The 26,473-nt window shown below is 33.2% G+C and overlaps 1 protein-coding gene across 1 annotated transcript; it reads right to left on the reverse strand.

The window, feature by feature from the left end:
- Nucleotides 1-2,139: 2,139 nt before the first annotated feature.
- LOC107924689 (exosome complex component RRP45A) lies at nt 2,140-9,286 on the reverse strand. Its single transcript, XM_016855244.2, has 10 exons — nt 9,044-9,286; nt 8,767-8,920; nt 7,833-8,042; nt 7,553-7,648; nt 7,336-7,450; nt 5,792-5,872; nt 5,506-5,691; nt 4,347-4,605; nt 3,301-3,359; nt 2,140-2,371 (listed from the first exon to the last, which is right to left on the reverse strand). Exons 2-8 carry the CDS (start codon nt 8,901-8,903, stop codon nt 4,399-4,401), a joined length of 1,032 nt encoding a protein of 343 aa, XP_016710733.2. The 5' UTR covers nt 8,904-8,920; nt 9,044-9,286; the 3' UTR covers nt 2,140-2,371; nt 3,301-3,359; nt 4,347-4,398.
- Between the last annotated feature and the right edge of the window lie 17,187 nt (nt 9,287-26,473).

A 26,473-nucleotide genomic window follows, 5' to 3' on the forward strand; every position in this document is an offset into this window, starting at 1 on the left:
AGTGGTTGAAGTGCATCAGTTTTTTAAAGACTTGTTTGATATTATTAGTATTGTTTTTACTTCTTCCAAACAGCACGATGAATTACAAAAAACTCAAGCAGCTGAAATAACTCATTTGGTATCCATCAATGAGTTAGCAACAGGAATAGGTATGAACCAGATTGGCACTTTACAACATCTTAGTGAGACTTGATGGAGTTCTCATTTAAATTCAATTACTATTTTACTAATGATGTACAATGCTACTAGCACAATTCTTGAAAATCTAAAAAATATTGCTCCTAACTATTCTCAGCGAGGAGATCCTCTTAACACATATAATAGACTGAGATCTTTTGAGTTTAGTTTTATTTTGCTTATGATTAAGGAAGTTTTAGGGGTTACTGATAAGCTTTGTCAAGCTTTGCAACGTCGTTCTCAAGATATATTAAATGTCATGAGTTTAGTTTCAACAACAAAAGGTTTAATTCAAAAGTTGAGAGATGATGGATGGGATGAATTGTTGAAAAATGTGATATCTTTTTGTGAAACTTGGGAGTTGAATTTTCCATATATGAATGCTCAATACGTTGTGGATAGTAGTCATAACAAGAAGGAAGATGTTACAATGTAGCATTATTATCAAATGGATATATTTTTTGCTACAATAGATACTCAGTTGCAAAAATTGAAGAGCAGATTTAATGAACATGTTGTCGAGCTTCTCGCTCTTACTATAGCTTAAGATCCCAAAGAGTTTTTCAAATTATTTGATATTGATAAAATTTGCATTATTGTAAGTAAGTTCTATCCAGAAGATTTTTCTCAACAAGAGAAAGAATGTCCCGATATGAGTTGAAGCATTATGAACTTGATGTGTGTAAGCATACTGATTTGAGAAAAATATCGACACTTTTGAACTTTGTAGAAGTTTAGTTGAGAGTGAAAAGTCAGTCATGTACCTACTCATTGATAGATTGATTTGTCCTCTCCCAGTTTTAACTCCATCCACAAAACGTGTTTTTTTCTGCTATGAAGATTGTGAAGACTCAATTTTTTAGCAAGATGAAAGATGATTTTTTAGAAAGTTATTTAGTTGTGTACAATGAGAAAGAAATTGCAGAAAAATTTAATGTAAACAAAATAATTAATGATTTTAGTGAGATCAAGGATTGGAGAGTTCAATTCAAATATATTTTTTTAAAATTTCTTTCTAGCTTATTTTTTATTAAATTAATTTTATTTTAAAAATATTATTATTGTTCATTATCTCGACCCCTCTTAAAATTTTCTGACTTCATCCATGTTCAAAACATAGTTTTAATTAGTGTCTAACATATTCAATTTTGTAATATTAAGTTTAAATAGTGAATAAAACTTATGTTTAAAAAATAGTTTTGATTAGTTGTAATTAATATCTAACATATTTAGTTTATAATATTATTATTTTTCCTTCAAAATTAATTTTTTAATTAGTGACATAGTTTTATAATCTTATTTAAAATAGAGTTTAATAATAATATAATATTTAAAAACCTTTAAAAAAAGTTTTAATTTTTGATAGATTGAAAATATTTTATTAAGTGAAAAAAATCTAAAAACTACTCTTCTATTAAAGAAAAATAGAAAAACTAAAATCAACACAGTTTAAGGTGTTTGAACGATTTATAAAATATAAGTTTAAAAACTACCATTACCCAAAATTGAATAAATTCTATTTTGATTTAATTTATAATTAATTTTGATTTTTATGATATAAAATAAATATTTTCTATTCAAAATACTAAAAATAATTTAAAAGTTCTTAAAAATTATTGTTTTACAAAAAATTGAAATTTTGTAAAATAATATCCAAAAGCCATAAAATAAAACTCATTTTGTCAAAATAGATCAAAAATTAAATCAAACCAAATCAAATTATAATAAATAATTCAAAAAATTCAAAACCCCCCGACCAAACCAAACATATCTAAATGTCAGCAATCTAGCTTCTGCTTCGATATAAGGGGCTCATTGTGGCACTGCTTACACCCCAAATATGGGCTAAATTTATTTTAATTATTCAATTTATCGATTTTAGATTAGTGGTAACCACAAAATCATGAAACATACGTAAGCCAATTGACATGCAAATACGTGGAACAAGATAAAACATAAAAATGTAAAAATAATATATATTGAACTTAAATCATGGAGGAAACCTTCTTTTTCCTCTTGTTCTTAGGTTTTACAGCATCTTTCAATGTTTTCGGCCCTATGACGTGCATTTCAGTTGTAGATGCATCAACAGCTGACCACTTTGAATTAACGTCTTCATAAGGGCATGCACTTTCAGCTTCACTACCCTTTTCCTGGCCACTTGCCTCCTTTTCCTCACTTGCAGTTGACAAACCTACAAATTCCACAGGTGAGACGCCATTATAATCACTTCTATTGAGCTTGTTTAGATAAAAGCTTATCCTATTCAGAATCCATTGAAGAACAGCAAAGTAGCCATTATTTAAAATTTCCCATAAGCATTCATCAGGTACAAGGGTCTTTTGGTTTTGCAGAAAATGGACCTTCATATGGTGAACGTCAGTTTATCTCTTGGTTAGATCCTATTCCTAAACCTAGCGTACTAGAAAAAACAGACACCTGAAAATTCTACAAGCGAGAGGACACTGTAATGACTTCTATCATGCTTGTTAAAAGTTATCCTATTTGGAATAAAGTGAAGAACAGTAAAGAAGTCCATTCATCTAATAAAAAGTGTCAATTACTACTCATCAGGTACGAGTGTATTTTGATTTTGCAGAAATGGATCTCCATATAGTGAATTCAATTTATCTGGGGTTAGATCCTATTCCTAAATCGAGTGATGTCAGGATGCTCGGAAAAGTAAAGAACCAACTCTAGCAGCGGCTTCTATGCTGGTACTCTAGCAACTCATTTTTTAGAAACTCCGTTGTTGATGGTCAACATAAATAGGCTTTTTGTCTTTTAGTGTTTCTATCTGTAAATTTAAGTCTTTTAGATAAATCAAAAATCTTGTTAAGATCCTATCTGCACCATTTTTATGAGATACGAAAATTATGCATAAAAGGAGTGTGGTTTGCAGTGAAATGAGTTCCACAAACACAAGAGCAAGAACTAAGTGATAGTGATATCAACTTGTGCAAAATAAAGCCGAAGGCTGTAAGCTTTCAGAAACAAACGAGACCAAGACCTTGAGGAACGGTAAAAGTGGACGTAGGATTACACGCACATGCGTGAGCAGACACTGATCAATTCATTTTCGTGGGGGAATGGAAAGGAAAAGTAAAGAGAAAAACCACATACCTTGTGAAGCGACTGAAGCTTTCAGACATTCCAGATCAACACCCTTTGAGTAGGGATCCCTGAGGAGAAAGAGAAAGTTTCAGCATCATTAACAAATAAAAAGAGTTCAATAAATTAAAATGTAACAAAAGAAACCACATAGCACAATTAGAATGGGTGAACATACGGCAAGACATGAAGAGAGGACTTAAACATGCACCATAACAATGAAAGACTTAAAAAAATATATCCCGGGATCAAAAGTGAGAAAGCTTCAAAGATGAAACATGCAATGGAGCAACATAACCGTAGTACTCACCCTCCTTGCTAAAGTTCAGTTTTTCATCCCTAATTTTAGTTTAAAATGTCATAGCAAATTCTTCAATGTGGTGAACCCGTCAAGATTTCACTGCTTAATGTAAATAAACATTGAGCTCTGGCTAAAACCAGCTCAAACAAAATTTGCACAAATCTAACCAAGGTGTAGCCATTTTAGTTCGACTGGCAGAGCAAACAAGCAAAACATCGATACACTACATTAGAGCACTTGGAAAGTTGTATGATTATTTGTAGTCAAACAACGTTTGAATCATAATATACTCCAGATAGGTGTTCCTTGTAGATAAATTCTTCAATATCTTTCATATAGCTAAAGTACAGAACAAGAAAAAAAACAATCACAAGATACCAGGTAGTGATCCAGACATTAGAAGATGTTTTGGTCAAGGATAACTTCAATCAGTCAGATACATCATATCAATTTAATCCAAACAAAATTAGCTGCTCTAATAACACATTCATCATGCCAGTTCTTCATCTCTTTGTGATAATAGAAGACTTCAATCAGTGACAAAGGAACCTCCGGTTAAAATGCATAGCACAGATAAAAAGAAAAACCCCTTACACAAATAGTATTCAACTATAAACGGTCTAAGGTTATTCTGACAGGCTTAATTTAGGTAAATACAGTTAAACAGTTCCCCCAGAAATTCAGAAAAACCATAAATATATATGCATAAAAGTATATGTAATGCATGTATGAATACTGGACTTGCTTAAATTCTTACCAACTCAAGGGGGTGCTGTTAAATTTGATACAATTGCTGTCCGTCCCTCTTCTCAATGATTTGATTTCCTCAGCATTAATATTTTGCTTGCATAGCTTTCAACTGATATGAGTTTTAACCTCTCCATATATTTACCCACCAACTCACTAATGCCCTTATTATCAAGAGTTTGGTTTTGGTCCCCTTTTACACTATTACCAACACAAGTAGTTTCACGCTTGATCTTTTGTAGAGCTCTTTCTGAGTTGTATGCTTCAACCTACATCAAGGTATTGAACAAGCTTATTGTGGGGCGGACAATAGAAGCTCAATATGAAAAAACCCTACTTGAAACAAGTAACATGATTAAAGAGGAAGAATAAATGGCCCTCACAAGTTGTGTAATAAAAAAATAAAATTTGAAGCGGAGTTTCTACTGGATAGAAAGTAAATATATAAGAGCAAAATAAAATTGGTTAGCTATCTAATTGCTGCACTACTTGATTCCTCAGAAGCTTCCTACATTTTTTTTCCTAGCTTGGTATTCACTGGCTCGTGGAAGAAGCAGTCGTGTCCATTCAATAGTTGCAGAGTGATGGAAAAAGGAGTAAGAAGAATATGAGCTGAAGAGCAGTCATACTTCCTAGCTCTGGAAACAGTGTATTTACCACATGCAAATGGTTTTCTCCCAATCTCCAGCAGCATAAAATAACAAATATGAACAAGACGTGGTGTAAAGCAATCATATAGAGATGACAAAACAATTTCAAAGTTGTATGGAAAAAGGTGAAAACAAATTTGATTAAAAATGAGAAAGTGCTTAAGATCTAACACGAATCCACCAATCCAAACATATCTATAAAAATAAAACAAGCAAGTTGTTAGCTATACAAGTTTTTAAGTTTTATTTATTTAACAATATTTTTTGTTCTTCAATCCAAATGCATTTTTCTTTTAACTTTTGGAAGCAAAAAACATGTGGTAAAAGGAATAACCACAAATCATGTAATTCAATAGCATATCGCTATACATTCTAAAAAATCACTTTGTTGACAATTAGCCTAACTACCAGTTAAGATCTATAAAATATTTATCAGGGTATGAATGGCAGATAAAATGAGCAGTCAAGATCCATTTTCCCTCAAGTTTCAAAGGACCGGGGGAGGAGGGGTGGACTTACTGCTGCTTTTATCTGTTTTGTTATATCTGCAGCTTTTGTAATAGCAAGTTGCAAACATTGCATGATAACTCTTTGACTGACACCTTCTCCAGCTTTTTGAATCGCACAAATATCACCATTTGCATTAACGGTAGCAATCATTCTTCCAGCCATAACAGCCTCCTCATTGTGGATGGGATCTATCACCTTCATGACATTTCATCACACTCAGAAAGCAAAACATACGGACTTTAGCTTTTACCAAACTTAAAAGTAGCCTACAAGTTAAAGAAAGAAGTTTTCTTACCACAACGTTCTCATCAATAAAAAATCCAAAAGTAATCGCTATAGGAAGATGATGCAAGATCAAAGGAAGTGGATCTCTCATCTATCAAAAGAAAAGACATTATTAAAAACTATTTGCTGCAATATACAATTTAGTCAAAAGCATATAGACTGATATTAATAAATTAGAAAGGGGGGAGAGAAGTATAACAGCAATAATTAGTTTATCTCCAATGTATGAAACTCGATCATTAAAATCCAGTTTCTTTAAGAGGGGAATTTTCTATATTGTGGATTACACTTGGATGAATAGGTATTTAAGGTAATGATAAAAAGGTTATGTTGGATATGGAGGCACTGGCTAGAAGCAAAGGCTATGGCACCACTCAGACAGTAAGTAGATAAGAAGAGAGCACAATTGCCTGGAGAGACATAGAGAGGAGCAGGCTAACTAATTGCTCATTTCCACCAAAAGGAAGCCTAAATGACACAGATTATGTTTTCACTTAAGAAATTTTTAAATTAACACATAAATACTATCTTCAACCTATGATACAGATAAAATATGGGCACATCGAAGCCAGCAAATTACTAAATGTTCATAATTGAAGAAATTGCATAAAATATATTTGTTGCAAATTTTATCTACTTCAGAAAATTTGTTGCAGCAAGATTGAGCCTTTATAATTGCGCTAATATCAGCCTGGGGGCTTATTTAGACTGAACTTAATAGCTCAGTGCCTCAGACCAGCAACTTAGTTGGTTTCCTTAGGTACAGCTGAATTGTCATGCTTTAAATAAGCTTGGAGTAGTCCATTTACAAGCTTGATTAAAGCAGTCTGTAGACAAGCTGAGAGAGGTCCAAGCAGGTTAAGTGCTTACCAAATGAAACCACATCCAAGCTCATAAAATGTTGAAAAAATTAACTTCAGGAAGCAACACATCCTTCAGAATGTATAACTCATAATAATGCTATTTTGTATACACAGCAACAAATACCATCTGATGTTACTTTAGATTTTATGAAGATTAAAGTTAAACCAGAACATTGCATTAGATATAAGTTATGGTAGAATTTGTTATCAACCACAAAGCTTCAACAACAAAATAGTCTACAGGTTCCAAATTGATAAGAAAAATAGTGCTTCTAAATTTACATGAAGCACATACTCCTAGCTGGAATATTGTAAGGCACATCTAGTAACCTTAAATTAGCAAATTTATCACCCGCTGGAACTTTAAAAAAAATAGCAAACCAATTCCAAACATGTTAGGAAATAATGCACGCTTTATATGATGGACATACTCTTTGTTAGTAAGTTAGTAAGGCACAAGTACAATCCACTAAAATAATTGATTCAATAAAGGCATTCAGAACTTCAATACTGTTTATAGTTACAGCATTTACTATTTGGTGCAATCTCCTTCCTAAGGCTGGAAACCCTTGTAAACCAAAAGCATCAAAATGTAGGTCTCAAAACTCGCTAAATTCTTATTAATACTCTTATTGAACCAGAAGAAGAATTTCAGAACAAAAGTTCAATGCCAAGACTCTGGAATAATCACCTCAGGTGGATGTATTATTACTTCCTGACCATCTTCTCCTCCTAGTGAGCATTCAGGTGTCCGAAAGGTCATAAGAGCAGCCAAAGCAGCAATATTAGCTGCATCAACCAGGTTACTGTTTCCAAAAAGGCATATTGATAAAAAGCAAACATTTCAAATTTTGGGGGAGGGGGAAGGGAGTTAAAGAACGTTATTCAATAAAAGACATTGGTCATACCCCCCGTTATCTAGAATGAGGATATCAATACGGATGGCCCACACTAACTTGCCAGCAACAATACAAAGTGATTCAGTATCTACAGCCCTACTTTCTCTGCAAGAGAACTATATACCTTCAGACGCATGTTCAAACATATGCTGCAAAGGAACCACAATATAGATCCCACAATATTCCACATAGCTTGTAAACTGGACACTATTTAAAATTAATATCTATAATCAATGAAATAACATTAATAGCAAATAATCACAAGTAACGCTAATAAAAGAAAGAAAACCTTAGACCACGATCTATTATCTGTCCCAACTCAACAGCAGATTCTCCAGAACGGCCTGCCTCAAATGAGGGATCAGCCATAGGCGAAAATTCTGGGTAGATTGTAAGAGTTCCTTCATTAGGCCTGTCTCGATAAGGCTGAACAAATTTAGCTGTCACAATGCCCATAACACGAGTCTGGCCCAACTGCACCTCTGCAGACCCATCTTCTCTGCAAAAGTCAACCAAATACATATTGAGAAGAAAAACACATTTTTAACTTTCATTAGTAGAAAACACCTGAGACTTGTCTTACTGATAGTTAACCTTCTGAAAATGATTAAAACTTCGCTTGGTTTAGTGGAAGGAGGGAATGGAAAAATAGAAGAAAATAAATTTTGAATTTGCTTAGTAGGAAAGAAAAGTGAGAAGATGGAACATGTCTTCATGCATAAAAACCGATCTTTCCAAATTGGAATAAAAAAGGAGAGAATATGAACGAGGTGTATATTAGTTCAAAATTATACATTTTTTAGAAGTTCTATTCCTTTCATTTTTCAACTCTAACTCCGTTTTTCCATCTTTTCTACACGTATGAAAAGAAAACTTATATTTTTCATCCTTCTATTTCTCTACCTTTCAATTTTTCTTCTTTCCAATTCTCTTTCCCCTCTACCAAGCAAAGCCTAAAGTTCTACGGTTAAAATTTCCTCTCCTCCTCCCTTATAATTCAGCAAATGTGCCAAATAAAACAAAGTAATTTGCATTTGGAAGAAATCATTGCTTTTGAATAATTAAAATTTAATTTAGTGTAATAATTTCAGTTCTACGCAGATTAATCATAGCACAAAATCAAACAGAAAAGTAGAACTTCTAAAAAAAGGGGAAAGGAAACGCGGTAAGTTTTACAAGAAAATAAACAAAAATAAATAAATAAAAAGTACGATTTAACTTGCCTGCCAAAGTTGATGCTGATATTACGAAATTCAAAGGGTTTCCGACCATCTATTCTTATTTCAGAAAGTAATGCTGTTTTGATAAAATTCTTCTCATTCAATGTCAAGCGCCAGGTGTTGGCCAGTCTAGCATCCATCTTTCTTTCTCAAATTTCTGCAAGAAATCGGGTAAAAGAATTACTCAGAAACTCATAAATATCTAGCGAGAGCAGCTGGTTCTTTCTGTGAGACAATTCATCAAACGTTTGAAATGCCATAGAAATGAGGGATTCAATACCCAGTAATACAGTACGTTGGTGGCATAGAAGAATAAGAAAAAGGAGGTTGAAACTGCGAGAGCAGCTGTTCTTCTTTCTTGTGCTTACTAATCAGTAGTAATTGCTGACGATGTTGTTCGAAACTTGGAGCAGAGGGAACCCAAGAAAATATTTGCTAGCAAAGCGAGTTTAGCTTTAGATCTTTCTTTAACTTTGAGACTTTGAGTTTTATTTGTTATTTCTTTTTTTGGCTTAACCTATAATTCGTGATTAAACCATATTTTTTTGGTATTTAATTTGTTGGGATAATATAAATTTTCTCTATGTTGGAAATTTTTAATTTTTTATCTGGTACTTAAATTTAATAATTAGATTCATTTTAACCCCTAAATTTAAAAAAAAATTGATGATATTTCTTCAATTGTACCACATCATTATTTGAAAGTTAAAATTTTATTTAAATGTACAAGTGAAATTTGATATAATCTTAGGATATTACGTACTGAATACTACTTTTAAATTCAATCGATTTAATCGATTCAATTGTTAAATCATCAATAATTAAAAATTCATAAAAAAATTTATAAAATTATATTAATTTTTTATATCAATTTTCAATTTTTACCATTCGAGTTAATCAATTTAATCACTTTATTCGAACCCGTATGTCATTTGACTCTTGGTCCAATTGGCCCAACTGGTCAATCCAGTCTTGTTCCAAAAACATAGGTCACATAATTAAATATTAAAGAAATCCAAATTCAGAAACTAAAATAGATTTAATTGTCAAGTTTAAATACTAAAATGAACCAATAAAAAATACAAGCACAAAATAAATGTTGTTATCAAATTTAAGAACTAAAAATTATAATATCCCATTTTTTAATCAAAATTAATACCTAGATTATTCTTCCATTATCCAATTTCACCCCAAAAACTTGCATCGGTAAAAAAAACTTCAACCAATATTAAGCTGCTTCCAAAAGAAGATTCATGAATATATATATTATATTATTCATTTCTTTTTATTTTCCTAAAATTAATATATAATTTTAATTAAATATCAAGATCTATCAAACTCATTGACTAAGAGTATTCACTCTATAATTCACGTCATATGTTTAATCCGCAGATAATATTAGTTACTTTTAGTGTGTGTGCACATCATGAGATATGAAAGTTTTTTTAAAATTTTTAACATCTACAACGCCTCATACTTATATAAGGTCTTTACATTTGTTGTTTCCTTTCGATCATTCACTTTACAAATATCTACATAGTATTATAAAATAGTCCACCTTTCATCCAAGTCAAAAGTCAAAACTTTAATTTGTTAAAAACATCTATTTAGGTTCAACCCAATTCAAATATAACCCACACTAGTCTACAAATATACCTTCAATTTTACCTAATTCCTCCATAACTATATAATCCAACCCTGCCTATATTAAAAGATATAGTACCCAATGATAATAATATACAAATATAAATTTTAATAATTGTCACTCAAGTTGACTGTTGGAACTAAGACCCAACCAGGTATCCAAACCATCCACATATCGAACGGATTTACACGGATACTTCAACAGTGGGCATATCTAATCAAAAGAAGCACGTCATAAAAATAAGAATGCTTGCACCACCCCCCAAATCAATCTAATATCAACTAGGAAACAAGAAGCTGTCTATGTATAATGATTCATACACAGCACCTTCAACCGGAGAGAGACTAACCAGATAAAGTACTGGATGTGGTATTGTTGCCAGTCCTGCAATCACAAGTACAGACACTTCTTGATTCTTTAACCACGCGCTGCGATATCCGAGTATGAAGTTTGATGTTCACCAACTTACCACCCATCTGTTACATATAACAAATATTTGGTAAATTAGTAGGATTTACGCAGAATTACAACACTATCTATTCTTTAAAAACAGTTATTGCCTATATTACTCAGACTAGGAATGAATGTTGAATCAAATACAAATATTTTAAATTTTTAATAACTTCTTTTATATTTTTAGAAAATCATACCTTAACATCGATCATGACAGTTATTGCTTATATTACTCAGACTAAGAATGAATATCGGATCAGATACAAATATTTTGAATTTTTAATAATTTCTTTTATATCTTTAGAGAATCATACCTTAACATTCATAATGACTATTGGATAATGAGATTGCATATTACTGCTAATGCTATCTTCAAGATAATTTATTTTATTTTAAACTTCTCTTTGAACTAGAACAAGCTTAAGCTCAAAGCAATAAAGTTGGTATAGTTTCAAATAATAAAAAAACCGAAGATACAAATATAAGCCAGGAATTGTGGTGAACAGAATTACAAACCATTCTTCAAACCAGATCTTCTGGACCCAAGGGTTGAGCAGGACTAGAATACATGAAATGCCTTGAGAACTGAAAAAAAAAAAAAGAGAGAGAACAAAATACTTCAGTTAAATTGACATTATAAAATAATTAAGCCATTTGTAATAATTGAGGCGGCAAAATAATAGAAAAATCTAAGATTTTTCTTAGATTTTATTAATTATTATTGTTATTAGAATTTATTAATAATATTATTATTATTTGATTTAAAATTTTGGTATTATATTATAAATAAATTAAAATTTGTGCCAAATGTATGATGATAAAAATGTACATGTGTGATATGTGTATTTAACACATGTAATATATTTATATATATATTTGTATATTTTCTTAATTATTAAGTAAAATATATTTATATATTAATAATTATTAAATTGATATTATATTATGAAATAAGACAAGTGCATAATTATTATTGGTACATGTGTAAAATATATATATAATTTCTTATATAATAAGTAAATGATAATAATTAAATTATAAGATTTTTTTAGAATAAACAAATTGAATAATGATAATTGTAATAAAAATATTGGTACATTTGTTATAAAATAATTTGTTTACTTAATATTAAAGTAATATAAAATAACTAAAAGAAATAAGTAAATAGAATAAAAGAAAGTAAAAGAAAGAAGAACAGAAAAGAACAGAGAGCAAAACCAAAACAGGGGAAGAAAAAGGGAAAGGAAAAAAAAGGGAAAATTTGGATTTTAAAACTTCAAGTTTAATTGGTAAGCTAAATTTAGCCCTTTTCTCTTAATTTTAATGTTTTAGAAGCTTTAAAACAAAGTCTTGTTGAAATTAAATTAAGGTTTTGGAAGTTCTTGGGTTTTTAAGCATGGGTTATGTTGAACAAAAAGAAGAATTAGGGATTTAATTGAATAAATTTTAAGTTAGAATTGAAAAATGGATTAAATTGTAAAAGAAACTATAAGTTTTGTGTTTTAGGAAATTAAATTGAAAGAATTTTTAAATTAGGGTTTTATAATGAACATTAGATTGTTAGGGTGAATATGGAAGGAAATTGAGTATAAATGAAGTATAAATTAAGTTAAACAAATAAAAGAGTTAATTAGGATTAAATTTAAATTAGGGAATAAATTGAATAAAAATTCAATTAATTATTAAATTAATGTTGTAATTAATAATGTAAATTGTTAGTATTATTTTCGTAGCTAACAAGGAAAACGAGGCATCGGCATCCAAAGGAAAAGAAAATATCGTTGAGGAGTAAACGCGTATTCCGAGTTTGTATTACTATAACTCAAACTATTTATTAAATGCTATATTGAATTTGTAGCCATGGAACATCTCAGATAAGGTAAGTAATAATATTTGAAATTAAATAAGAATATGTGTGAATATTGAATTATATGTGAAATGAGATAATAGATGTTTTGAATTGATTGAATATTTGAAATTGTTGTGGAAATGAATTCGAAATTGAAAAAGTAAAATAATACCCTATTAACTTGTCGGACTAGATTGGATACAAATGGCATGCCATAGGATTGTGATGTGATGAGGAGATTTGTAGCTCGGTCGAGAAGATGATTTTGTTATTATATGCTTCGGTTTAACCGAATAGGCATTTAATGCTTTATTGGTGTGTTTGGGAGGATATGATATACCGGTGTGTCTCGGAGGCTATATTATACTAGTGTGTTATGGAGGATTTATATTATTCCGGGTGTGTTTGGGTTGGATATTCTAGTGTGTTTGGGTGGAATCCGCGTATCTATCAAAGTCCGAACCTTGTTAATAGGGTAAATAATTGCAATGAAAATTTGAAAATGAGATTGATTGATTTGGCACTACTGAAAATACGAAAAAGAATGTATGAATTAAATTATGAATTGAATTAGTATGTGAAAAAAAATGAAATATGAAATATGGAATATGAATTTAAGATTTATGAAGTGATATATAATTATGTATAATTAGTTTAAATGATTTATAAAGCTTATGGTTGATGATGTGATTTATTAATGTTAAATAGTTTGGTTTATAGTAATACCACTGAGTATGAAATACTCAGTGTACGGTTGTTTCCATGCGCAGGTCATTAGAGTTCAAGATCCAATTCAGCATCCAGAAAGATCCTGACTCCAACAAGAAAATTTTGGTGATGTATTTCTTCTTTTTGTTTAAATGGCATGTACTAGTGTCACGGGTCAGAGTGCAAGGCCCGTGACCATGGCACAAGATACGCCCCATGGAAGTCTGTTGATAAGATGTGGATCATTTAGCCCACAAGAGCTGGCCCGATTCAAGGAACTGATAGAGAAGTCTGTCAAATTGAAGCCTGATTGGCCTGATAGCAAAGATATGGCAACTTAGGCAACTATGGTAACTAATCTTCAAAGATAGAGGGAATCATATCTTGTAAGATTAGATAGGATTTGATTTGGCAATAACTTGTAAATCCCTTAAATTATGGGATATGGTTAATCTCGTCCGTTGATGTAAATGTATCTTATCCGTCGATTTTGGGGGAGCTCAAGTATAAATAGAGAGCCTCCCCCTCACTTGTAAATCATTTATTGTATTTGAGAATTCTTAAAAGTAATAGAGTTCTGAGAGCATTTACTCAAACACCTTGTGTGCGATATTTTCTGTGGCTTTCTGTTGTTTTTATAATTTTCTTTTGGCACAAGTTTGCTTCCGCTGTACGAGTTGGTTCCTTGGAGGAGTTCTTAAGGAATCCTCATTCGAGTAAAGGCTGACTTGGGCGAGTTTGGACGAGCAAATCGCCTAAGGCCGCACGGATTGCGAGACGAAAGGTCTAGCCCCGTGACAAGTGGTATCCGAGTTATTGGTTCGAAGGCACTGTTGGGATGTCGAAAGAAGTCGCTGGTCAGAATGAGCCAATGGAGACCCGAGGAAGGGCCAGAAAAGTAAGTCGATCAAGGGACTTGTTGTCAGCTTTGGAGGATCGAGTCATCACTCTCGAGGAATCCATGGGGGATGTCGGAGAGAGGATTAATGATGTCGGTGATAGTCTTCATGATGGGTTGCAAACTATGCAAGTGCAGCTCAAGGAATATGTGTTAGATACTATTGGTTCCTCGGAGAATAAGCTGGCTGGGAAGGATGATGCTCTTGAGGCTATGGTGACAGCTTTGAAGGAGAAGATCAATGAGTTTAAGGGGGAGCTCGAGATGATCAATGAACTTAAGGGAGAGCTCGAGATGATCAAGGCTGCCATAGGTAATAGGATGTTGGCTTCGAAGCCAAAGCAACAAGCAATGGATGTGCCCAAACAGAAAGCGTTTAAAATGGCAAGGTCTGTAAGTGAGGTGGATAATTTTCTTTGGGCCATGGAGCAATACTTCCGTACGATGGGCATCGAGGATAATGTCGCAAAGGTAAACACTGTTGCTATGTATTTTACTGACGTTGCTTTGTTATGGTAGCGACATAGGTCCACTGATGTGAAACGTGGTGGGACCGAGATTAAGACTTGTGAGGAGTTCTAAAAGGAGTTTAAGGCACTGTTTTACCCTAGTATGCTGAGAATGAAGCTCAAGCAAAGTTGCTGCAGCTTACGCAACGAGGTACGGTTAGGGAGTATGTGCAGGAGTTCAGTGAACTCATGCTTCAGATTTCAGATTTGAGCGAAAAGGAAGCATTTTTCTCTTTTACGAATTGGCTGAAACCATGGGCGAAGCAAGAATTGCAACGTTGTGGAGTTCAAGAACTAACCAATGCCATGATGGTGGCGGAGTCCTTAGTGGAACTTGTTCCGAGAAGAGACAAGTTTGAATCTTCCAAGCCCAATGGGAGGGGCAATAGTGGGCACCATGAGGAGGATGAAGAGGGACATAGCTATTATGGCAGCGGTAGTGGTAGCGATGGTGGTAATAGGAAACCACGAAATGGGAAAAAGAGACCCAATAGCCCGAAAGAGAAAAGGGGAAAGTTGATATGCTACTTTTGTAATGGATCGCACATGAAGAGGGACTGCCCAAAGGTATCTACGTTTACGGCTATCAAGAAGAGTGATGAGCCGGAAGAGGCAAAGCCTATTGAGAAAAAGACATCGAGGGTCAATTCGATGATTCTCTTCCCGAAAAAAAGGAATGGTAGGGAAGGGTTGATGTTCCTAGACATCAACATTGCAGGTTGAAATAGGAGAGCTCTTATTGATACGGGAGCATCGGATTTGTTCATATCGGAGAAGGCTGCGAAGAAACTTGGTCTCTCGATTAAGAAATCGAGTAGGAAGATCAATACGGTAAATTTCGAGGAGGGCCCAACTGTGGGAGTAGTTCGTGAGGTGGAACTACAAATCGGTGAATGGAAGGGCAATGAAGAATTCGAGGTAATTCAATTAGATGATTATGATTATGTGCTTGGCTTAAAATTCTTTGACAGGATTCAGACGGTTCTGTATCCATGGGCCGATCAGATTCATATTGTCACTGGTCCGTTATTAAATATTGTTGTGCTAGCGTATCGGGATATGAAGGTTGGGACAAAGGTGCTATCATCAATCCAACTAGTCAAGGATGTTTTATATGGGAGGAACATTGACTCGACAGAACGGGATGTTACGAAAGCCCATTCGGAAGTGTTAGTGGCGCAAGAGATCGTTATGAAGCCTGCAGATTCGACTATGGAGCCAACACCTTCGGGAAAGGTGTGTTGTGCATCGGGCTTCGAGGAAAAAGGAGCGATACAGAAATAGTCAGGACGAGTAAATGCTGCGAGAAAGGTACATTGTGAACACTTTGATAGTGTTTTAAATTCTGACTTGTTGGCTTGGCAAAGTCGTAAGGGCCCTTTCAAGGTCCATAAGCAAAGAAGCCGAGGGACTATGGGCAACACGAAGCCAAGGTGTGAGAATCAAGGTGATTCAAAAGGGAACAAGTCAAAATTGGGGCAAGTTAGTGCGGATACTTCTTGCCAACGAAATGTACCAACGAGTGTGACGGTTCAAGATAAGAGGCGACGGAAGTTGAGGCAAAAAGTTCAAAAGAAGGGACAACTCAATTGGGAAGTGAGTCGGGAGGAAGCCAAGGCAACGAGAGGGATCCAAGGTGAATCAAGTTAGTGCCATTCGGAAGTCGCAACGAGGGCGTTGCGAGAATGGGTGGGGGAGAATGTCACGGGTCAGAGTGCAAGACCCGTGACCATGGCACAAGATACGCCTCATGGAGGTCTGTCGATAAGATGGGGATCATTTAGCCCACGAGAGCTGGCCCGATTCAAGGAACTGATAGAGAAGCCTATCAAATTGAAGCCTGGTTGGCCCTATAGCAAAGATATGGCAACTTAGGCAACTATGGTAACTAATCTTCAAAGATAGAGGGAATCATATCTTGTAAGATTAGATAGGATTTGATTTGGCAATATCTTGTAAATCCCTTAAATTATGAGATATGGTTAATCTCGTCCGTCGATGTAAATGTATCTTGTCCGTCGGTTTTGGGGGAGCTCAAGTATAAATAGAGAGTCTCCCTCTCACTTGTAAATCATCCATTGTATTTGAGAATTCTTAAAAGTAATAGAGTTCTGAGAGCATTTACTCAAACACCTTGTGTGCAATCTTTTCTGTGGCTTTCTGTTGTTCTTATAAGCTTTTTTGGCACAAGTTTGCTTCCGCTGTACGAGTTGGTGCCTTGGAGGAGTTCTTAAGGAATCCTCATTCGAGTAAAGGCTGACTTGGACGAGTTTGGACGAGCAAATCGCCTAAGGAGCACGGATTACGAGACGAAAGGTCTAGCCTCGTGACACTAGGTGGTTGTACATGAGCCATGTATATATATATAGGTTAAATGGTCTTGTTGTAATTAGATAGTTATGAAATTTTGGATGATAAGTAAGTTTAAAGTTATAAAATAGTAAATTTAGTATTAAAATTTGAAATGAAATGAAAGATATGAATTAGTTCATTATATGTTAACACTTTAAAATTTAAGTAATAAATCAATGGATTAAGCATGATCTAGTAGTGTTTAAGATGTAAAATTCTTTGGTTGAAATATTGGTATTAGTTTGTTTTTGGTTTGAAATTGCAGGGGGTTTTAGGTAAAAATAAATAGAAATACTATCGAAATTTTTGTAAAAAAAATTTACGAAAATTTTTTCGGAATACTCGAACAAGTCCCGTTCTACTTTTAATACATGTTTTGGGCTTCGAGAGTCCAATATAGGGACCTAATTATTAAATTATACTATGAATGTTATATTAATTATGAATTATTAGTAAGTTTTCTGATATGTCCAGTCATGCCTCGTAACCCTATTCTGGCAACGGTTTGGGGTTAGGGGGTGTTATATGAAGTTTTAAACAAGTATAAATTGATAAAAAGTTGACAGGCATGAGCCATGTTTATGAATGTGTAAGTGCTCATTTATTTCATGTAGGATATTATTGAGATGTGTAAGGGTACATGTGTTATTGAAGGTGACAAAAGGCTTGGAAAGTAGCCTTAAAGTTGTCCACACGAGTAGACACACGGGCATGTGTCTAGACCGTGTGTGATACACGGTCTGCCCCATAGGCGTATGATCCGGCCGTGTGTCCCCTGCACCCTAATTAGGTAAAACAGAATGCCCAATAGTAAATACACAGGCAGAGACACGGTCATGTGTCTCAGCCGTGTGAAGGAGACGGCCTCAGGACATGGGCATGTGCCCTGGCCCTGTGAAGTCTGCACTTAATTTTTGGAATTTAATTCGCCACACGGCCTAAGCACATAGGCTTGTGACTTGGCCGTGTGACCCTATTTTGTTGATGACGTCATAAACAAAGAGTTACACGGGCTGAGGACACGGGCGTGTCCCAAGCCACACGAGCGTGTGTGACCACACGGTCTACCCATACGGGCGTGTAACCCTCTAAAATAAGAAATTTTTTCTAAGTGTTGTAGAAGTTCTGAAAGTTTACGATTTAGTCCCGAACCACCCCCGATGTATGTTTTGGACGTCTTGGGCTCTTATTAGGGACAATATGCTTGTGTATAAATGGTTTTAAATTGGGCAAAATTTTATAGCTCAGTTTTGTATGAATGTTTATGTTTGAGTCCGGTAACGCTTCGAACCCTGTCCCGGTGATGGATACGGGTAAAGGGTGTTACATTTTCATTACAAGTATATTAAAACGAACCATTACTAACTATTCCAATGGCTAGATTTCAGGCATCATTTACATTTACATGCCATTATGGTCATTATATCTTATACATGCTATTACAACCATAATTGATTTACCATATTATACCGACATGGGTCGATGGATAGTGTGAGTGATCTCCGCCAAGCTTCCAATCCAATGAGCTTTCAATTTACTCTAAAACAGGGAAATAAAACTAAGTAAGCATAAAATGCTTAGTAAGTTCATATAACAGGGTACTTAACTTACCACTCATTCTATTTTAAGGTAACTATGTAAGGCATATTCAATCAATTTGCCCTCAAGCCCTACACATATCCTCATTGCCCTTGTTAGTCATTTATTCCATAGTAACATCACAAACATTTATGGGCTCAGTAACAATCAAGTTTCTATGCACATATGCTTTCCGCAACATGTATTCATTTAACATGTATAAATCACTCTTTATATTACAAGTAAAATTTTGTAATAGTTCATCTCGAGTTCAGATCATTTCATTTCAGAACTTTACCCATATTACTCGGAATATCAAGGTCACGATTAGTATACTCAAGGTGTACAAGTCCATAATCAAGAATGAACATATATTCATCAAATAAAATCCATGTACAAATATCATCATCTCATGTTTTCATATATCATTTGTCATGTATCATCATTTTCTTGTATTTCAAACAGATACGTATAATAAATTATTTTATTATTCATATCTTCTCATGTCTAGAATTGTCACCCATTGAATTTATTCGGAATATCAATGGATACACAGGTAATATACTCGAGGTGTGTAACAGCCTGATTTTGGGCCTAATCAGAACAGTGGTTTCAGAACCACTATTCTGAGGCCGGAGAAAATTATTTTGATAGTATTTTATGTGTTATAACATGTTTATAAAGGAGCATGAAAATTTTGGTATATTAATTTTAGCAATTTCTAGTCCAATTTCGAAAAAGGACTAAATCGCGTAAAAGGTAAAAGTTGTGTGTCTAATAGCTAGACTATTAAAATTGGGGGCCTTTAAAGTGAAATTAGACCCCTAAATATGGCTTGGCCGGCCATGGGACAAGAAATTTCAAATGGTCAATGTATTTGGTAAATGATGTCATATTAGGTGATAAAATGGTACCCTAAGGAATTAGCTTCAACTTTTTCATTTTCTTCCTTCTTCTTTGACCGAAAATACCAGCAAAGAAAATGGTTTAGAAGCTTTGAACTTTCAGCAAATAAACTTCCTTGAAAGCAAGTGATTTTAATGCTTTTTCTTGAAGATTTTTACATTTTTGAAACCCCTAAAGCATGAGCTTTCATAAGAGGAGACTATTTTGCAAAATGATTAAGAGTCTAGGGTTTTTTTCATGAATGTATATGTGTTTTTTGCTGTTTTTTACGGAAGAATATGAGTTGTAGTTGCCTAGTAAACAACTTTTGTGAAGGAAATTTCCATGAAAATACCTTAAAAAGGTTATTATGCAAAGTTGTAAAATGGGTTGTTAATGTGTGTAATAATGATTTTTGTGAGTTTCCATAGTTATGAAAATGGTTTGTCTAGGCTTAAGAAGTGTAGAAATTGAATAAAAATCTTTTTTCGAGCCTAGGGGCAATTTGGTAATTTTGGCAAAATAAAGGGGCAAAATTGTAAATTTTGCCAAAGTGTGTCAATGGACTAATTTGATTAGAACATTGTTTTAATTAGCTAAATGTTATGTTTTAGATGTTGAAAAATGCGATTTGGGCCTAGAATGGGGAAAATCAATTTATGGACGATTACGTCTTTTTCACCTTTATGGTATCGAGGTAAGTTTGTATGTAAATAATATCATGCTATACATGTATTTAAATGTTATCATCACATGAATTGTGCAAATATTAATGTGTATGTGATTAATATAAATATGATGAGACAAAGCCTTGATAAGCGAGGAAAAATCCCGTTTGAACCTTAGGAATAAAATAGGATACGAGTGACATGTCACTAGGAATTATGAGTCTAGATGACTAGCTCGAGAGTGAGCATTTAAATGTCATGAGATATGAGGCAGCTTTAGCTAAAATTGAGGCACTTATGTGCAAAGGTTTTTCCGAGTATCCAATTAGTATTCCAAGTGTTCAACGGGTAATCCGAGGAAAGAGTTGATAATGGTCCCAATGAAGTAAGTCACTGGTGAGTATGCACTTGAGTTATATTACGAGTTGTTCCGGTATGTACACTAAGCCTATGAGAATGCCTTGGTATGTGATGATCTATGATGCATAAATATGTGTTCTTACCATGATGGATGAAATGATGTTGTATTAAATTTGTGAACAATGATCATGAATGAGTAACTTAGCCTTGACAGATTTGAGTTACTGCAGTATTGTAAATTTAAAAATACACTAAAAATAGTGGAAAATGAGTTAGAAGCTGAATAAAATATGAAAATAAATCTTATTGAGTCTAGTTTCTTATAAAAGAAACTGTGTAAGCAAAAGAATTTCCTATAATAAGATATTTGAAGTTGCATTGAATAGAGTCAGAATGACTTTGAAATCCCCTATTCTGATTTTAGAAAATCATTATAAATTGTAAAAAAATATTTATTAGTTATAATTTATATGTTTAGAATCCTTAATGAGTTTATTTTCAATAGAAATAGACTAGAACATTATTAGAGTCTTGTGCTATGAGATAATTGAACTTTAGTGCAGGAGGGTCTGAACTGTCAGACAGTGAATCAGGGATAACTTTGAGGAATAAACTGTACTAATTGGCTAAAAAAAAAATTTTGGAAATTTTATGGTAGAAAGATACATGAGTCTAGTTTCAAGAAAAATTAACAAAACTTAATTTAGAGTTTCGTATATCCAGATATAAATAATTTAGTGACTGTTGCTCAGGAAGACAGCTTGTCTTGAATTTGAGAATATGTTGTAAACATTAATAGAACATGTTAATGAGTTGCTTATTGTTTTCATATAAACTTACTAAGCATAAATCTTAGCCCCCCCTTTCTCTCCCATGTTCCCTAGGGTTTCCAGGTTAGCTCGGGTTGGAGGTCGTCAAAGATATTATCACACTGTCGAGTTAACGCTATCGGCGTAAGTAAATCCTAATATTTCGAGTCTAAGGCATGTATAGGGTTTTAATGTTGAATGTGTGATATTATGATTTAGCTAAAGGCATTGGCTTGTTATTAAGGTATTATGTAGTCTTGTAAATTGGCCTATGTTGGCTAATGATGTTATGGGCCTATATGATTATTCTTGTGCATGTATGTTATTATCTTTTGTGATGTGGCTTACAACATGTATGCCTAGAGATTGAATTGAGATTCATTGATGAGTTAGTAACTGATACAAGATTAAGTGATCGGTAAATAGTTAATAATGCCTCATGAATGGTTTTTGGATATGATTATGCATGCTTAGTGATGGACATGAGGTTTAAGACGTAATGATTGTTATGACAAGTATGTGGTAATGATGTGAGTAAATTCTATAATATTTATTGCATAAGAAATTGTCATGAGCATAACATGTTTGTAGATGCTTAAGAGCTCATTTATGCCATGTTGTATGTTATTGGATAAGTATGTGTGCATATGTTTTGAGGGTGACAAATGGCTCGGAAAATAGCCTTGGAATTGTCCACACGGTCTGCCCCATGGGCGTGTTGTCCAACCGTGCGTCCCCTACACTTAAAATTTTAAGTTAGTTTAGTACACGGGTAGGTCACACGGGCGTGTGACATGGCTGTGTTTTAAAGTCAGTGTTGCACATGGGCTAAGGGCACGGGCGTGTGGAGCCTTAAAGCATGAAATTTTTCAAGTTTTTCTTAAGTTCTTGGTTTAGTCCCGAACCGCCTCTAATACATGTTTTGGGCCTCGTGAGCCCGTTTAAGGGACAAAATGTATGTGAAATGAAAAGTTTTAAATTGATCAAAATTTTACAGCCCGATTTTATATAGTTGGTTGAGTTTAAGTTCGGTAACACTACGAACCCTATCCCGGCGTTGGATACAGGTGAGGGGTGTTACAAGGATTATGAATTAGGATCCGTCAAATCATGTCCAATGGTACCCATAAGGAACTATATCAGAGAGTACACTCTCAAGCCACACATGTATACAATAGGATTATCAGTTTAGGCTAAATCCTTTTTATGACATGCTCTAAGGAGCTTGGTCTGAATTACCCGTCTGGGCTAAATCCTTTTTGTAATGAGGTCAATAGGATTACTCGTCCGAGCTAAATCCCGTCAGCAACAAATGCATGACCTCATTCATTTTGGGAAATCACATATCCGTCAATTTTCCATTTTATTCAACTGAGATTTAAACATTTTTCTCAGGCATTATTGTGCATGTGATTATTTCATACATCCACAACATTCATATAATTCAAATAAACACATTCCACATTCATTTCAAGCATATAAGTAACATTCTCATCGTCTATCCTTTATCATCTATCAGGCATTATCATTTAATTTAAATATTTTTATTTATCGGGCTTGATCAGATATGTAATCATTTCACATATTAAAAACAATCAATGTAAGCATGTAAATAAACACAATTTAGTCACACGAACTTACCTCGACAATGTTCGTGTGCGTAAAATCTACTAATCTGACATTTTCCTTTTTGCTCGTTCTAACTCTGAATTTGGTCTATCCGAATCCAAATAAGTTTGATAAGTCTTCTTCCTCTCTCTTAGGGTTTCCATGGAAATATTTAGGGAAGATGATATGTGTTATAGGCCAATTTAGCCCACTTACATTAAAACCCAAACCCCTTTAAACCCTCAAACCCATTAAACCCCAACCCAACATCAGACCCAATACATTAGCCCATTAATCCCAAAACAACCCACCAAGCTAACCTAAAACCCAAATACCCAAAGCCCACTAAGCCTAACCCAATAGAAGCCCAAATCCCACCAAACCCTAGCCCATCCCAATCTAATCAGCAACCAAACCTTAGGTGCGCCGTACCTAGGGTCTTCAGCCTTCTGCCCTCTGACCAAGCGTCGAAACCCTTGTCCCATCTGGCCACTTGCACCTGCCCTTGTCCCATCCACCACCGACGTCTGCCACATCCAACCACCACCTGCAAGATGAGAAGGACACGCAACAGCAACAAAATAGAACAAACAGAAAGTGTAAAAGGCTATATAAGTCTAGAAACCAGTTTGTAAAAGGGGGGGATCCTGGAATGAATACAAAAATTGCAATTCATATACAAACAGTGATCTGAAGAAAAAATATAATACAAGAACAACACCAAAACAGATATTTCAAAAAAAGCGAAAATCAAAATCGAAAAATCAAAGGTAACCTTTTATCTTATTTTTGAATCGGTCTTATTTTATTTTTTCTTTCTTTCTTTTTTCTATTTATACTCATACATGTACATATATTATAATAATAATAAAAAGAAGATTTAAAAACAAAAAAAAATCTCACCTTTTCGATTTTCGGCCACCGTAGGCGACGGAGATCCGACGGCGACGGTGGCCTTCCGGGCCGGATTCTGGACTTGGTCCAGAGAAAATAAGCCCCCCTCTCTCTGTTTTTTTTCTTCAACACGCAGAAATGAAAAATTTACAAAATTTTTTAACTTTTATAAGGGTCTGGAACGGCGTCGTTTTAAGCCCTGCATTTAAGCACTGAAACGGCGTCGTTTCACAATGGGTCGGGTCGACCCGACCCGCTCCACTCAGGGTCCGTGTGTTTTTTTAAAGGGAGGGGTTATTTGCGTGTTTAACCCCTCCGCTTTTTAAATGTTTTGCAATTAAGTTTTTCATGCTTTTAATTCGGCCCTAAGATTTTCAGCATTTTTCAATTTAGTCTCGTTCAATACGTTGCGTTTTGGATACTTTGGGGATATTACGCCCTTGGTCCCTCCAGTTTATGCGCGCATTGCAATTTAGTCTGATTTCCTATTTTATTTCTAATTTCACCCCAAGAATTCTATTTTGATTAAGACTTCGTCCTTTTTGTTTTTACCCTTAAATAGTATTTGTAATATTAGTTTTGCTATATTATTATTATATTATTGTTGCTTCTTATTATTATTGTTGTAAACATATTATTCTACTTAAGATTATTATTATATTATTTTTGCTATTATTATTTTTAAATATTAGTGTACTTTGTATGTATATATTATATTTATGTATATTTTTAAGTATGTATATATATATTTATAAAGTATTATTACTACTTGTTTATAGCATTATTATTCTTTAATATATATATTATTATGCATATATATTTTAATACCATATTATATATACATTTTTTATACTAAGCATGCATATTTTTAATATTACATTTCATGTATATACTCTTAACATCATATTATTATATATATCATGTACAAATTTTTAATACTTTATTACATATATATTCTTATATATTATATGTATATTATAGTACTATGCTTTATATATCTATGTTTTTTTCATACCATACTATGTATATATTATTTATATTTATTATTAATATTAGTACATATATTTCATTACATGTATATATATACTTTTTATTAGTATTATTTTTATATATCGTATTATTCATTATTATACATGTATATATATAGATATTTTTTAGTACTTATTATAATATTTTTCTTATTATTTATATATGTTCTTTTAAAATATCATAGTAGTCATGTATTTTATTATATATGTATATTGTATATGTTCATTTTAAATATATTATGTATATATATATTAATACTTATATTTAGTATTATTATGTAAACATCTTTCATCTCTATGTATATTTACGTAATAGGATTTTTATATATATATCATTATTCCCAATATGTGTATATTATGTCAATATTATATTACATACACATTTTCATGCATATATACTTTTTAATATTGTATTTTTATCGTGCGTATGTTTTGAATAACTATGTTATCTTCTTGCATATTATATTATGTATATATATATTTCTTATATACGCAATGTACATACATCTTTCAACATTTATTATTATGTATATACTTTAACATTACTAGTTATATATTTTTATCATTTCATATATAGTTCAAATAATATATAGTATCTTTCTAACATTATTTCTACTTATATATAGGTGTGTACAAAAATATATTACGTACATACTCTTAATATCATTTTTTATATATATGTATATTCATTGTTTTCTCGTATTTGATACTATTATTACATTTAATCTTGCATGTATTGTTATTGTTTTCTTATATTACTGTCATACTCGTTATTTGCTTCAACGTATTTCTGGTTCCTTTATTTATTTTTATTTCACATCAATTTGCTTAGCATTATTTCGAAAATCTTATTCTTGTTTTAATAAGTGAGGCAATGTATCGATTTAACATTAGGCCGTAAGTTTCATCGTTATGTTGGATGGAATTTTTAGGCTCGTGTTTAAGCGGTATATCCTTCTCAAAAAACCGAAAAAACTAAAGTTCCTTGTCTTTTCAATTGAATCATGACTAAATATTACATTGAACTCGTATTTTTGAAAAACAAGACAACACATGTTTATAAGATACCAATTTTGGGCGTCGCGAGGGTGCTAACACCTTCCTCGCGCGTAACCGACTCCCGAACCCTAATTCTTCTCGGATTTTCATGTAGACCTAAATTCAGCCTTCTTTTGTTTTAAAAAATAAATAATAAATAATAAATAAATATATTAGGTGTCCGATCACACCTACAAAAAAGGATCGGTGGCGACTCCCCTTTTGTATTTCAAAATCAAACTTCAATTTTCAAGTTTTCAATAAATCGCCACAATTAGTGACCAAGCTAAAATTTTTACGTCGCTACAATATGAAATTGTTTTCTTTTTCATTTAATTAAATTGTCATTTAATAACTTTTCATCTTTCCAATTTAGTCCTTAGCCTTTTTTATTTTTACATGGATGACTCACCAAAATATCTACATAC

The sequence above is a fragment of the Gossypium hirsutum genome, chromosome A02 (genome assembly GCF_007990345.1).
Source record: "Gossypium hirsutum isolate 1008001.06 chromosome A02, Gossypium_hirsutum_v2.1, whole genome shotgun sequence".
Lineage (NCBI taxonomy): Eukaryota > Viridiplantae > Streptophyta > Magnoliopsida > Malvales > Malvaceae > Gossypium > Gossypium hirsutum.